Source organism: Oreochromis niloticus, linkage group LG19 (assembly GCF_001858045.2).
Source record: "Oreochromis niloticus isolate F11D_XX linkage group LG19, O_niloticus_UMD_NMBU, whole genome shotgun sequence".
In the NCBI taxonomy this organism is placed as follows: domain Eukaryota; kingdom Metazoa; phylum Chordata; class Actinopteri; order Cichliformes; family Cichlidae; genus Oreochromis; species Oreochromis niloticus.
The window spans coordinates 21,012,372-21,029,116 of record NC_031983.2 but is presented as its reverse complement, the minus strand read 5'-3'; the positions used below and the strand labels follow the sequence as shown (position 1 = coordinate 21,029,116).

At 40.0% G+C, this 16,745-nt stretch overlaps 1 protein-coding gene across 1 annotated transcript in view; it reads right to left on the bottom strand.

The window, feature by feature from the left end:
• Positions 1-808: 808 nt before the first annotated feature.
• trim9 (tripartite motif containing 9) overlaps positions 809-16,745 on the bottom strand; it is a 41,584-nt gene continuing 25,647 nt past the window's right edge. The window contains 8 exon segments of the mRNA XM_013270120.3: positions 809-1,281; positions 1,955-2,117; positions 3,500-3,803; positions 5,434-5,472; positions 7,865-8,003; positions 10,911-11,056; positions 11,154-11,307; positions 12,470-12,580. Coding sequence (XP_013125574.2) covers positions 1,204-1,281; positions 1,955-2,117; positions 3,500-3,803; positions 5,434-5,472; positions 7,865-8,003; positions 10,911-11,056; positions 11,154-11,307; positions 12,470-12,580 — 1,134 coding nt within the window. The 3' untranslated portion in view covers positions 809-1,203.

Below are 16,745 nucleotides of genomic sequence, written 5' to 3'. Positions count from 1 at the left end.
TGAATAACAATAATAAAAAACTACCAGTACTCAGTCACCTACATTTAAAAAAGCCAGAACTAAGCGAGCTGCTGTAGCACCTTATTCAAACTCACTTCTATATGATACATTTATCCAAAACCCCCTCTTTCCTGTTTTGAGAGCTGCACTGCAGAGAAAGGGTGCATGAAGGCCTCGCTTCCAGGAGCATTTCAGGCTGATACTGTAATTTTCCTTTTTCTTTATACAAACGATACAGAAGGTTCACACAAGCTAAGCCACTAAGAAAAGCGTTTCATTTATACGAACGAGGATATGACAGTGACACGGCTGAGAGTCAGGCTATTGCTCTCGTCCTCGGATCGTTACGGCTGCTGACCCATCTCAACCAATCCTCACACGCTTTCATACACATGACCTCTCATTCTCCCTCCGTGTAAGTGTGTTCATGAGGAGGAAAAGATGTGTTTTTGAAAAAGAAAAGAGAGGGATGAGCATGAAAAATAGGATATATTGAACTGTATGTAGATGGTATGATGGGGGCTCTTTTTTTTTCTTATAAACTCATTTACAAAACAACACCACTTTCTTGGCTATCCACTAAATATGAAGCTACAGCCAGAGGTCCCTTAGTTTAGCTTTGCATAAAGACAGGAAAAAGGGGAAATGGGCAGCCAGACTCTATTTAAATATGTATATTTAAATCAAAATATTTAAAAAAAGGTTGAAAGTTGGCACACACGCTAGGTTTCTCCCCATTGTTTTCAGTCTTTATGATAAGCTATGCTAAGATGGGCTCCATAATCCAAATCCAAGTCTTGGAAAAACAAAATGAGTGTATTTCCCCAAAATGTCAAACTATTAATTGAAGCCCACATTATAAACACTTTTCTAAAAACATTCCAAGTCCATCAGCTGGGAAATTTTCTTCTTCAACCAACTGGAACACATCATAATATCAAAATACAGGGTACAGACGGCAAAGCACCCTCCATACTGACAGTGTCCTAAGGACGGACCGTGAGTCCGGGGTTTAGGCATGATAAAGGCATGGCTCAGCGCTGGATGGGACCTCTTCCAGATTGCTTGGGGTCAGTTGGTCAGGAACGAAACAGAAGGAGAAGGGAAGAGGGAGTTGGCGAGGGTTTTTTCAGAGTTTCTGACTGGCAGGAGGAACCTCGGGAAAGCTGGGGAGGTTTCCTTAAATTGGATGGTGTTGAGTTTTCAGCACACTGAGCCAGTTGGATCAGCCTCCCCAGGAGTGTAGAAGTCAGGGATGGGTAGACCAGTGTGCAGTGTGACCTAAAGAAAAACACATTGACACACAAATGGGTTACTAAACTAAATCTATTCAATAAATTTTTCCTCCTCCAGGGGGAGCTGTGGAACTATTGCCTCAAAGCCTGAAGACTATTTTTTTCCCTTTGGGAGGCATTTTGCTTCCTGGACACAGCACTACAAATGAGAAAACTGACTGGGAGCAAAAAAGAAAAAGCTTCTCACTGATGTTGACTCTTTGAAGCTTTTTCTCTGTTAAGATTTAATCTCCCGAGGACATATTTGTAAAAGTTAGATAGCTGTAATGAATAATAACTGAACTCATGTGATGCTTTATTAATTCACAAGCAGAATCCTCACTTTCTGTTTGTTGCGGCGCTCAGGCAAAAGACAGAATTAGCAAATTAAACACCATCCCCCAGAGCGGCTCCCCAGCATGAGAACAAATTTAAGACTGAAAGAAGAAAATTAAAATCGAAAGGAAAAATATAAACTTGTTTTCTGCAATACCGTGCAGAGTCAGTTCATTATTTAGTCTCTGCAGTATTTGGATATAAAAAATATATCAGATTTTACTTTATTTTTCGCCTTTGTGCCTTGGTATGAACTGAAGTTTAAGGTTAGGGAGTAAATTCAGTTGGAAACAGTTGAAATGATCACAGTTACTTTGGTGCATGGATGGACTGAAATTTTCTACCTGGACGTTTCGGTTGAGGCTGATAGCGGGGTAGTAAGCGCCCTCCAAGCCTTCGAATGCCACTGGGCCCTGCTGCTCATCGTTCACGAGGAAGATGAGAATCCCACGTGTAAAGTCCAGCAGCACTCCTATTGTAGCTCCTTTAGTGATGCCACCGTCTGTCCTGCATGGGCACAGAAAAAAAACAAAGAATAACTGTATTATTAATTTACTGTGGTAAACCTCCAGTTCTGAGCTTAGCTCACAAGATTTTCCATCAAAACATGGTAAAAAAAAAAAATCTTAACCGTGCGTCTCGCCTACTTCACCTTGTGACCTCTTAAAGAAAAAGCAGTGACTTGTTTTAAGTCTTTGTCACTTTAGAGACTGGATTCTTTCCACCCTGTTAATCATATTATCAGTCCTCATATTTATCATGTAGCCTGTAACATTACTACTACTACTACTACTACTACTACTACTACTAAAAGTAACTACACCATGATCACATTGACCACATTTAAAAGCTATTTAAACACAGACAGATTTGAACGTGGTACGGCTGTTGTTGGTGACAGGGTGATTTGGGTATTTTAGAAACTGCTGATCTGCTGAGATCTCTAATAACCACTGGCAACAATTAAGATATGCAGAAGAGCATCTCTGAACACATAACACCTTGAAACCTTGAAGCAGATTAGGAACAGCAGCAGAAGACCATATCAGATGTGGTCTTCTGCTGCCATCCCTCTCAACTATGAACAAGAAACTGAGGCTACAATTCATGAGCTCACCTGAACAACAGAAGGCTGAAAAGTTGCCTTGTTTGATGAGTCTTGATTTTTGCTGCAACATTTGGGTTGCTAGGATCAGAATTTGGCTTAAACAACATGAAAACATGGTTTGGTCAGTCTGGTTGTGTTATATTAGTGTTTGGTATGTTTAGTTGGCACACTTTAGGCCCCAAAGTACAAACTGAGCATCAATTAAATGGCACAGCCTACGCAAGCATCGTTACAGCCCATGTTCATCCTTTTATGGCCAAAGTATACCCATCTAATGATGGCTGCTTCTGGCAAGTTAACATGGAACGTCAAATCATCTCAATCTGAACACGGCAAAGAGTTCACCATACTTAAACGAGTCACCAGATCTCAATCCAATAATCATCTTTGGGACAAATCTGCAGACACAGTGTGACGCTATCATGGCAATATTGTCCAGAATCTCTAGACAATGTTTCCAGCATCTTGCAACAAGGAATTCTTGTGAAGCATTTTCCTGCACCTACAGTTATCTTATGCTAGAAGTAAACTTTGCTTTTACCCAAGTAAGATTTCACTTAGTGGCCTTTTATCCTGTGTTATGACAGGACAGTTGAGAATTGACAGGGAAGCTTGGGGCAGATTTAAACCCAGGCCTCTGCAGCAAGCTTAATAAGTAAGACTGGTGTCCCTTTTCTAAACACTATTATACTGTACATCTAAAAGCAGAAGACTTCCATTTGTGATCGAAGAAATGATCTGCATTAGTACATGGAGAATCACTTGTCACTTTCTTTATTACCTATTGGTGTGCGAGTTGTTGTGCATGAACCAGGAGCGGTTATTGTCCACATACATGGCCCAGGCTTTGTCATCCTTCCCTAGCATCACATCCTTCAGGACGTCACTCCGAGCGATGCCGAAGGCTGGGTCAGGGTGGTTGTCATAGCGGTCAACGGTCATTTCCCAGTAATGAACACCTCGAGAAAAAGCAGTGTTCCCCAAGACAACTCGGTCATCATAGCTGTTGCACGACACCGTCAGGTTGTCGTTGGAGAAGATGATGTCAGGGTGAGCGGACGCCGGGTCAAAGGTGAACCAAGCAACTGCACAAAGGGAAATGTGTACCATTAGGTTTTTAGTGTTAATAATATCAACGACTGCAAGATGAGAGGCGATGATCATGATTTTACAAACACCACATAAAACCAGAAGGTAAAGGTTAGATGAGGTGAAGTTACACTGTAAAAATATCTAAATGGAGGGAACAGTAATAATATGAAAGACAAGAAGAAGACTTACTATCATTGTTATGATCAAACATGATTAATAATACCTAAACTATATCCTTATACTACATAACTTAATCCATAACTTAATAAGCTTAACCACTTTTAGATAATCAAACTTGTGTCAAACTGTCTGCAAATCTTAACCGGGTCCTGCACGGAAAAGCAGATTAGTTTGATAATTATGGGTAAGGGAATTGTTAATAAAATAAAACTTAACTTTAAAATACATAACTAGAAACTTCTAATAGTTATTATACTAAGAGGTCAGTTCACTCAAACAAGAAAAGAAAGTAAACATGAAAAGTAAAATACTCTGTGTGGATGTTGATTTAGACTGTGAACACAAGCCGCCTCCACCATCAGAGCAGACTCTGCTGTGTTGGTCTACATAAGTTAAATTTGGGCAGTTACCATAAGAGATTAGTTACAGTTAATGACACTTCTAAGATGCAATTTAGAACGCTGCAAAAAAACCCCCAAACAAACACAGCTTATGCAAAGTTTTTTCCATTAACAATAAACACTTCTTACTTCTCAGTATTTGCTGAGGCTCTAAGGTAACTATAGCTAGATGAGCTAATTACTTTCCCAAAAAAAAGTGTAAGAGGAGCTAAGAAAGTATCTGTGCATTGCTTTTGGACTTTTGGCTATGTTAGCTTTTAATTTAATTATAAATCAGCGCTGTTTTTCAGTTAAAGGACTTTGAACAATTGAAAGATGAGATTCACAGAGACAGAACTACATAGTATGTGTAAGTGGACTTCTGGAGTTCTCCTCAGCTCTGCAGGGTCTTTACATCTTTTAGCTCAGTGTTTTTGGTCCCACCTCTCCGTTTGTTGGCTTTATGGACCCAGAAGGGTCACTGTGCTCCCTCAGCTGAATTGTATTGTCATACTTTTTCAACTATTAGCAAAACTGATTGCTATAAATGTATTCACATGTCTGTAATGTTTGCTCTTAAAATCTCAGCAAATAAAAACCAAACTATCAGCATAGATTGTTGGCAGAGCTAGTTAATAATATATTTTATTATATTTAGGTGAACTGCTCCTTTTCTCTGTTAAAACACATTGTTTTTAAACTTCTTAAACCACATGCTAATGATAAATTTGCAATACTGCTTGACTCACTGCTGAAAGACACAGTAACAGATCTCTATACAGGAAGGTAAACAGGCGGGCTTTTGCAGTTTTTATGGGCTCCACTGGACCTGCTTTTACTGGTGTCACCATGTGCAGTGACGTTCCATTACACTGCTTTATTTCCCAAAGGAAATAAAGCAAAGACATTTATTAGAGGCTTGTATTGCACGTTTAATAAGTGCAGCCCACAGAGGAGCAAACTGCCCACCTGCTGGGTTGAGTGTGAAGACCTCATTGATGAAACAAGCAATGGCCTGAAGGGGATCAGAGCGGAAACAGTGTGCAAGGAGAGTCATCCATACCTGTGCCTATAGACTGAATATCACATGGAGGGAGTCCAGCTAAAATGTGAAATGGTGGGGAGAGTGAAGGAGAAAAGAGGGAAAAGAAAAGAGGAAGAGGAGGAGAGCAAAGCGAAGCAGTGAAGCAGTGTAGAGGGGTGGGAAGGGCGGTGGAGAGGGTAAAAAGCAGATTTGATCAGGGATCCTGGTTCAGCTCAGTGGCCATAAGACCAGAGGAGATCCCCAAAACGAAAACAAAAGAGCTCCTAGAAACAAACCACTGCAGACTTAGAAGGAACAACAATGAAAACAAAGCAATTGTTCTGAATAAGAAAAATAAGAAAAGGACAATCTGATGTGGAAGAAGGCTGCAACAACACTGAAAACGTCTGAGTGGTTAGATCACTTTGTACGCCTCCAACAGCTGCTGAGTGCTTTCTGTGTCAGGTAGGGAGGCTGTCTGGGCCTTTCAGGTCCACTGATGGATGACAAGCTTCCCCGTCTATGCAGAAAATCATTTAACTAATGGGAAAGCCGGCACATAGGTGGATTATACACAATCCAGCTGCTCCTCGAGGCCCCTGGGCTAAAAGGCGCAAAACACACCCTCGAACAGAATTCACATCCTGCTGCTGCCCACTGGATGAAAATCTTGTGTTTTGGAAGCCTTTACTGTGATCATTTATTGTGCTGCTTGAAATATAAAACAGACAGAGGCTGTTTCGGGATCTTTCAAATCCCTTTGAAACTAACTAACTCAAAAAGCATTGCTTGAGTCTGAAGAATATCAAAGAAAGCAGATTTTCTCTGCAGACTTAATATATAATATAATATAAATGCAGCATAATAATCAAAATATAAGGGTTTAGCCAAGAAGCAGCAGGTTATGATTTCTTTAGATTCTCTGGAGTTAAATCAAGATTTCTCTGGTGCAAACTCCCAAATGTAGAAAGAAATGTAACTGAACTGTGATAATCAGTACAAAAAAAAGTAAGTAAGCCATTACATTATATTACAAATGTTGTTGGAAACACCTGCCAGCTGTTTGCCAGCACACAGATCTTCTTCATTGCATAACATTACATTAACTACAACCACAGCGGTAGGTACCCTTTTTTTTATGTTCACATAAAACACTTTGAAAATAATTCACTGTAACATTTCAGCTTATCATAATATCAATGGAAATACAGCCAACAGGATAAGACCATGCAAAAAAAGTGTCAGCATATTTGGGAAGATGTCAGCTGCACCTGAGGAAGAAAAACACGTGGGTGTTAAAACGCTGAAAATATTCGCCTCTAAGAATGAATCTTGGTGGTCCGTAGAGCATCATCATTTCCAGCTTTCCATCTTGGGATAAAAAAGCAAACTGTGTGCCTTTTAAAAAATGTTATTATGCTGTAGTATAAACCTTCTCTCATTCATTTCCCCCACTTGTCATGGGAGGTACCAGTTCTTATATCATTAAGAACATCAGCAGTATTCTTTCTGTCAGCCGTGCTTCTCACCTCTTTAAGTGCCAACACACATCTGCTCATTATGCCCCTAATTAGCTCCCCTTGTAGATATACCGACTGGCTTTTGGCTCCTGCCTGTTACTGCCTTACAGACACCTTTGCACGCCTGCCCAGCTCCATTTGCTTTCCTTGCTTTGTTTCTTTGCTCTTGCCACCTGCTGGTATAGCTCGTTTTGAGCTGGCAGCATACGAGCCCGTTACCTGCAACATGGATATTTATGATATTGATTTTTTTTTAGTTCAAAACTTTGATAATGATATTTTGCCTAGCAAGCAATCTTGATGTTTATTTTAAAGATCAATCTACAAATTGAGCAGGACATTTTACAGCGTGGTAATGACAGACTTAAAATAAAAGGGAAACGGCGAAATCTTCATGGAAGTGAAGCAAAAGTATCTGAACAGTAGTAAGAGCATTTGTAGCCAGAGGCTGCTCGACCAGTGTTGCACCCAACCTGGTTGGAAATTAAAATCACCAATAAAAGATGTCAGAGCTTCAGTGTCCCACTGTGCAAGGACGTGCTGATGGTTTGACCATCTTTATTTATAGTGTATAATAAAAATCTAATTGCCAATGTTCTCTGGTGGACAAACTGTTTAAATGGAGACGTTGCAATTTCTCGTTATTTATCGTCTGACCTATACAATACACTGCCACTGATAATTAACTAATATCAGTGCTGGCCTGAGCAACCCAACATGTAGCTCTATTTTAAAAAGCACAGTGTTCTGAAAGTTTGCTTGCTCAGTAGCAAATATAAAATAAACGATGGCTGAATTTTGATTCCCTTTTTGCTCAAAACTGTCAGTGAGGTAGCACTCTTAAAAAAACAAAACACCAATTCATACTTGAGTCTTTGCCCCTTCTAGATTCACAGTGATTTAGATTTACAGTGAAAACAAAAGGAAGAAGGAGATGAGGCTCAACGTACTCTCAGAGGTCTGCATGATCAGTGTCTTGCTGTACTGGCCCACTCCGCTGGCATTGAAGGCCTTCACCCTGGACTTGTACGTGCTGTTGAAGTGGAGCCCATCCACTGTGCAGATGGTCTCCGTCCCCACGTACACTTCCTGTAAAGACACACAGTGCTTCCTGTTATGCTGGCAGATGCATCAAGTGCGTAACTATGACACCAAAGAGAGTCCATTTCTTCTGGAGGAGTGTCCCATTTGAATTTGGTGGAGAGGGTAATAAGAGAGAATGCGCGCTTGTACAACTGAACGTGGGCACAGCAGCCCACACTTGAGTATAAATAGACATGGGGACACAACTCGCCAGGCTCAGCGTGGAGCTGCGTAGGTGTGACTCAGTGAATCAGAGAATAGAGGAGGAAGAGAAAACTTCCCTCAGAATTTTTTGGCATAGTGCTGCATCAGATGCAGGTACGGCATACAAGGATTTTAGTTTATATTATAGAGACGCACAGACCAGATGGCAAATTAATATTTAAAAACACACACACACACAAAACCCAAAACCAAATCATCACAGACGCTGCAAAACATTCGCCACGACTCTCGTCTTGGTGCGTTTGTGTTGACGATCACACGCTAACACAAAAAGTCTCCAGGCTGTAATACAATTTGGCAATGGCTCTCTACCAATTAGCAGTTAGCAGATACAGTTTGTGAATCGGTTGGCAGATTGGATGCGAATGATCACCATGTTACTCCACACTTGTAATTAACAAAGAGACAATTACAGAACACGAAAGAACTCGAAGGGTGAACGACTACGACCAGCTGCTTTTAGCTTACAGTCTGCATTTAGGACGTAAGTATCTGCTTTTCATGCGTTTAAAAAACAAAACAAAACAAAACCGGATACATTAACAAATAGCTGCTATCCATTTCCAGTCTCCTTACAAACCACTGAGCAAAGCAACAGCTTCACAGTCAGAATCTGCAAGGGATCTCTGCACGGCAGGGATGAAAAAGTCCAATATTTTTTGAGTTAAAAGCTCTAGTTACTGCTGCCGGGGGTTGTGCGAAATACTTTAATTATGCTGCACCAGCTGCTATAATGAATATAATGGACATGTAGTGCTTCTTTTTTTGGAGTAATGAGAGGATGCTGACAGAAAGTGCAGATTAGAATATCGAAGATGAGATGTTTATGTGTGTGTGTGCGTGTGGTTGGCCTTCGGGGATTTGCAGGCTGCTTTTTATTGGCTTGTGTTCTTTTTATTAAAGGAGACCTATTACACTCATTTCCGACTCCATATGTCCCAGCTCTGCATGATTCACAGTTTAAAAAGTCATTATCGATGTTATATCTGGGCATCAGCCTCTGTCTGAAACAGAGGGTTTGAAAGTGGGTGGGGCTTCTCTGCTCACAGCTAGAGTGTTGTGCCCAGGATAGCCATATTAGGAAACATGCTCCCACTGACATCATACAGGGCCAAGAAAAAAAAAGAACTGTGGTAAACATTTGGTCTGATCTCGTTATCCAAAAGCTGAATAGTAAAGATAACGGCTGTGCCATATCACACAGTTCACGTCAACACCGGTATAAATTTTTAAATGGTATCGGCGTCCTGTCACAACATCAATGATATATCAACAACACAAGCCCAGACATGTCTGCAAGCGAGAGCGGCCCATCATTACCCCTCCCCACTCTGACTGCTTTATCACCTCTTTCTGCGTTTGTCTTAATATTTAACATTTGTGGTTTGTTTCGCTGATGTTCTGGGTTAAATTCTCTTCCTTTTAAAAATTTAGTCACTGCATATTTTTGTTTCATTTAAGTAAATATATTTTGATTCTGTTAAATACCATTAACTGTTTGAACCTCGAGCTGGTTCATGACCAGTAACCTCATCATCTATCATCAGAAATATAATTTGCTTGGAATATCGTGATATAGTTTCGAGGCTACGTTACCCACCTCTAATGACAAGTCCGCTTTTAGAAACAAATATACTGCTCAAACTAGTTCGGTGGAAGAAATACTGAAGTTGGAAATTTTTACCGACTTATATCGAGGAATTTGTTTGTTTTGTTTTTTTAAATTAAGCAGCGCACATTTTTTTTCCTAGGTTACATATTGGGGATTGTATATATAGAGATTATCTCTCTTAATTTGCTCTCTTTAAATGGAGACTCATACTGCTAAAGAAGAAGATTTTGTTTTCCCCTCTCTCTCTTCTTCTTCTTTTTTTAATTAAACATTGCTTTCTTGGCTGCTTACAAAGTTTTTAAAAGTGTGAGCCTCAGGGCTATGTTGAAATAAAACCACATTTATTCCGCAAACCAAGTAACATGACTCATTTGTTTCCAACTCCGCGAGTACGAATAAAGTGCCTACCTTGGCGCTGCATCCTGTATGTTAATATCACTTTTAGGAAGGCTCCCAGATTGATTGTTGCGAGAATCAACAGGCCTACTATTCGGAGGTTTAGAATTCAGACACGGATATGCTTTGCCATTGTACCCAGGGAATGGCTCAGGAGGTATAAGTTGCTGTCGTAACAAAGCAGGGGCCTCAGTGAATAGAAGCCTGGGGAGTATCTTATAGGATGGATTACATGCTAAACCTCTGTGAGAGTATGACGACTACTTTGATGCCGGATCACGCTTCCTACAGGATCATCCTAGCGGTGGTACAAATGCTTCCTCCTGACGCCGTGTCATTCAGCGCCTTGTTACGCTGCGTCACATGACGTGCTCTGTATGACTGTCACACATTAACTTGAGTGATTTCAGCTACAAAACACTGCTGCCACATTCCCCTGGCTGAGCTGGTGTCCTCCCTGGTATCAAATGATGGAGTCTTTGCCCAGACAGAAGGAAAGCGTGTCACGTAAAGGTGATTTATTACTCTAGCTGGTCTTGTTTTTCACTTTTTGTTTTGGGATCTAAATGTAAATTTCACAAAAGTTCTCATTTAAAGAAAAATACTGTTGTCGTCTATTGAAATAGACAGATAAAGTCCAGCCTGCAGGGACAAAAGAGTACCTGCAAAAGGAAACCTACCCTGAATGGCCCCCCGTTTCCATCGTCCAGCTCTAGGATGTATCCGTCCACGGCGATGGTGGAGAGTGGTGGCTGTTTCCATGACAATGTGGCGCTGTTGTTCTGAGTGCAGCATTCCTCCAGCTGGAGCATGGGAGCAGCTGGGACTAAGAAGGGGAAAAACGAGGCCAGATTACAGCCCACAGAGGTATGAAGAGACAAACAGTGGTTCTTAAAGAAGTATCAGGCTCTCTGTCTGTGTACCTTTCATCTGTACAAAGTCCAGCTGGTGGATTGTTTGCAGGAGAGGTCCACTGTCCAGAGTGAGGTCAAAGTCACTGGTCATCCTGGGGGTTAGGGTCCCTTTTCCCCATTGACTCTCTGTCATGTGGACTCTCCGAATCAAAGCATCAGAGATCTGTGAGACACACAGTACAGATTAATCTACTGCTAAACCTCTCCCTGTTAATAATTAATAATAAGTATGCCAGAACATTTCAGCCTCCGTTCAGATGAAAAAATGCAGATAAAGATGCAATGATCCATACATGCAATAATGGGATTTTTCTTTTCCATCAAGTGTCTAAAAGGTTTCTAGTTGTATTCCAAAAAATGTTTTCAAACTTGGATAGTTTCTCATTAAAATTTAAAGAAAAAAAACATGGGTTATTATATGAATTCAAAAGTTATAATAGGTAAACTATGTTTTCTCCCATATATCTTCTAATTCAGGGGTGTCAAACATAAGGCCCAGGGGCCAGAATCGACCTGGCAAAGGCTCTAATTTGGCCCCCAATCTGGCTTTGGAACATACGAAGGAAGGCATAGATGAAAAGGTTTACAGGTTTTCCTCCTGATAAAGACCTATGCCTTTGCTATTAATACTACATTAAAATAATTAAATAATACATAAACATCTAAGTGACAGAAAAGTCTATTCTTTCTTTTATTTCATTTTCTTTATCATCAGCATTTCGAATGTCGGATTAAATGTGTAGTTAAATGTCTTTACACTGACAGAAAGGAGAGTTTCTCTGGTTCGGCCCGCTTAAGATCAAATACGTGGCCCACGACGTAAAATGAGTTTGTCATTCCTGATCTAATGAAGAATGAAGAATGAAGAATTTTGAATGGTGTTAAAATTACTTGCTGAATAATTAAGATATCAATTTAAAAAGGTCACTGAACGCGTAATGCTTGACTGGATGCCACATACAGTCATAAAGTGTGACACAGCATTTGCTCATCACCTCATCAGAACAAAAACTTCAGTCAGAAGCAGTGTTAGAAAGAAACAAAGTTTTTTTTGCCTTTAAAGAGATGTCAAGCAAGGTTTGATTTTAATAAGGCAAAATTGTTCCCCTAAAAAACAGGAATATTTTCACTGGATGGATCAGTTTTCCAACAGTTTAATTCCAGTAATTGCCGGAGAAGTTACTTTTTGATGTCAGCTGGAGGTGTTGTAGCACCTTGTTTTAAGACATTTTTCATCCTGTTCTACTTCATTGCTTGAAACTTGGTAAATAAAAGTTTCAGCTGTAGCTTGTAAAAATAAAAAGGACGTCTTGTGGTCATCTTACCTGCAGGAAACCACTGGGGTCATTTTCCTTGATGACCTCCAAACAGTACTCCATCAGGCCTGTGGTCTGACGCAACTTCACTGTACAGTGGGAGATCTGATCCCGCACCACCTGGAAAAACAGGGGGAATAGAAGAGTAAACATAGATAATACACTTACAGTTCATAATCACAAGCTAATTGTCATCCCTAGAAGAAAGACAAGTAATGAAAAGAAGGATGCACGTAAGGATGCCTTAAAGAAAATAAGGAAAGAGGGTAGAAAAAGCCAAAAAGTTCAGACAAAAGATTAAACAGAGCTGTCGGATGAACGGTTGGAGGTGAAGCTGAATGAGACGACCACGAGGAATACCAATAACGTGATTAGCAGCAGGATCGTCAGAGTTATTGATTGAGTAACTCTTTTTCTCTTGAGACACAGATTGAGGGAGGAAGAAGAGGCTGACGGGACACTAGCAAATGATCCTGTAACTGACGTTAACGGAAGGAAAGTGACACTGTGTTTTCACACCCAGGCAGCCTGAACAGTCATCACTAGTTACATCAGAGACAGGGATGAGGAAAAAGTCGCCCCTAAAATGTCTTTATGAGTGATGACACGGCTCTGAGATGCATTCAGAGTTTTCAGATTTTCTGCCCTGTATTAGTCGTTTGATTTAACAAAAAATATAATTTGGATTAGCTCCATTAATCCTAATCGAGAGGACAGGAACAGAAACCCTTCCAGAGTAAAATGTCGTCTAGAGATTCCCTCTTTCTTACCGAGACTGATGTCCGCAGCTTCTTTGCAACAGTGTGAAATAAACACAAGTGCTGGACAGGGGGTTGCTAGGAAACAGAAACTTCACCGCCACAGCTCCAAGGCTGAATGGAGAGGAAAATCCTTCCTGAAGCCGTTCGCCGACCAACAGTGTGCATGAAGATGATTTACTGATGACTGCAGTCAGTGCACGCCGATACGCAAGTACTGTACCATAGGTGCACAGTGACTGCAATAGAATTACACCTGATTATATGTGAATTAAATTGCCTCTTACTGATATAATCAGTTTTTATTTTACTGTGATTATTTAAGGAACCATTTCAGAAGAAGCCAACTGTAAACATGTGGTTGTTTTAAACACTGCACCATTTTAGGATGATAATCCATTCAGAGCATGAGAGATGACTTAAGGGATGCCCTCTGAATGCCATCATGGAGGCAAACAGTGAAGAGTAAATCCCAAACATGGCATGCTAATTCTTTTTTTTTAATTTTCAAATTTTAACTGAGAATTGAGACACATGGAAATAATTTTTATGGTTCTGTTATTCTTTTGGTTCTTTAGTGTATATTAATGAATATCTATGTGCTACATTTCCTCCTGTCTTAGGCTTTTTGATTGCCTGATTGTTTGCACATGTTTTCAGTTACCTTTGTGTATTTCTTCTTGTGCCTTTCCCTCTCTCTTTATAAATATTCCTGCCTGACCTTGCACACCTCCTGTAGGCTTGGCACTTCACTGCGTTCATTTATCTTCCAGTCTGGATTTTTGTTGCATATTTTCTCCCCTGCAGCGACTTCATCTCTTTATTCTTTAATTTCGAGAGCTCATTTAAGTTGGTTATATTTTGCAACCTCCCACCTGTGTCCCTGGTGTGCCGGATTTGGGTCTTATTGTGAACGCACATGAAACACATCTGATGCAACAGTCTCAGAAGCCCAGTAATGTCATGAAGCATTTAGAGATTGTGCAATCAAAGCCACCATGAGAAGATGTAGCCAAAAGGGGTGGATTTAGCGGTTCAAACTTTCTAACCCTCCTTCGCTGAAACAGAAACACATGAGTCTTGTGCATAAATTTGCAGCAGCAGTGAACAAAAACAAATTATGTGGTCCTGATGGAATAGGAGTTTGCAGAAAAATCTCAGTTTTACTCACATACTCGCTTTTCTGGATAGTTATTGCGTGGCAGCCTACCTGACTCCATGTTAACTGTTCTATTGGTGCCTGTAGTCAAAGACAATACTGGTCAAATATCCACCTTAGAAAACTACAGCTAAATTCTCTGGGTAGCATACTGTCAAAAATATTACAAAGAAACTTTGGTGATAGGCTTTGAGAATATAAAACAACTACTGACAATTAATTTGCTTTAAAAAATAATCAATAATCAAAGCACTAATTTGTGCATATATGCTGTGTATATATGGTGCATTTATGTGCTTCTTCGATGCACCAAAGGTTTTGACCATGTTAATCATAGTTAACTAGACCATGTTAATCATAGTTAACTATTTACTAAGTCTCCTCATAACTGATAAGGATCTTGCAATATTAGTATTCATATCAAACTATGCACGTCCAGTGGGGAAGTACAACCTTTCCTCTTCAACTTTATATGGATGATCTTTCTAAAACACTAAACAAGCAGAATACAGGATGCATGATGGGGGAGAGCTTTATTAATAATTTGTATGCTGATGATTTAGTTGCTTTGTTTCCTTATAGAGCCGGCTTGCAGCAGCTGCTTAGAGTCTGCTCAAACTATGGTTTGCAGTATGATATGAAATTCAACTCTGAAAAGAGTGTAGCAACGATCACTTCGATCACTAAAAAGAATCGGAAGCAAAATTTTCCCATTTTGTTTGGAAAATGTAATTTTTAAATGCACTGACTAAAGTGATATATTTGGGCCATTTCATCAGGAATCTTTAACATGTGACAAGCAAATATGCCAGTCCATAAATTATGTTAAAATGACATTAAAACGTCTCAGTTGGGCTATAACGACACATATAGGATCGTGCTCAAGATACAAGTTTTTTCTCCTGCTTTTATAAATGCTGAAATAATTGGTCATTTATATTTTTATTAAAATGGACTATAATGTCTTTAATAAAGTTTGTCTTCCATGTGGATAATATTTTTGGCTCATACATGAAAACACAGACTTGTATGTTAATTTGTCCTGTTATTCTTTTGATCTCCATTACATCACAGTATGTAACTCTTTTTGCCAGTGAAATGTCAAAAAAGGCTGTATAATAATAAACACCTATAATAATAAAAAGGTGTATTTATTGTTCTTCTCTGCACGCTACATATTCATTAAGACAAAGTAATCAATTACAGGCACTTTTGGCATCACTGTTTGATGAACACTTATTTACAGATATGGACTGCACTGCACTGAAATTAATTTAGCAATTTTACAAACAGCATCACAGAAGATAACAATTCCTAAACGCTTTATATTGATAATCCTGGTACCCTAGGCAGTTTATATAGCAAGTTTCATCCAGATTGATTAAAGCATCTTTAGGGAACATGCATCATTATAGTAAAATAAAACGCCCTTAGTTTGGCTTACTCTAAAAACTATTTAACGATTCACTGGATACTCTCAAATATCTTTGGATATTTGTGTTTTTAAGCAAAATCTCGAGATCGGTCAGCCCTGTTCAGGTGACATTACAGATTCTAGTAAAACTGCCAAAACATCTGCAGTGTTTCATCCTTTTTGCTGGGCTTCAGAAATCAGCGAGCACTTACAAAGCCTTGGTCCATTCCTACTGAGGCGGCGTGAACTTAAATGAACCAGATTTAAAAATTCGGCTCCACCTCTGACTTTCATACAAACGACAACAAAAATCAGGCTCGACCGCTTGCCTGGTGAATTAATATTTACTAGGACACACTGAATCATTTTCAAGCAACTCTCTGAAATGAATCAACTTTTCTCTCTCCGGTGAGAGAAGATTTCATTTCACCTCTGACAGTTCGGTTTACATTTCTGTGGCTGAAGGCCAAACCATCCCTGCTGTGGCAAGCTGGAACATCCACAGCCCCGCAGTGGCCTGGCAGAGCTCCAGGAAAAGGCTTCTTACTGCTGTGGCTGCCTGCTTAACAATCGCTACGCCGTCCCTCGTCTGCACGTGAAATGTTTTAAATTCAGAGTACAGTGTATAAAGAATATCTGTCTTGAAGGTGCAAAAGAAGTGCTGCCAGCTTTCATTGCATCCTGTCCTTATTGTCATCCTCCTCTTTCCTCTCTCAGATTCGATGCTCCCTAACAGCTTCTCTCAGCATTCTAGTCATCCTCCCTGAAATCTGCTTTAAATCAGCTTCCCAATAAGATATAAAAACTGCCGCCGGCAATAGTGCTCTGCCAGATGATCTCCGGATAATCAGCGCAGGGAAGATTCATTCGTCTGAATTTAACCGAGAATGAAGGGGCTGCAGCAGCTTGTGGTGGGACGGCAGTGGAGCAAATTTAGCATCTTGATGAGAGAAA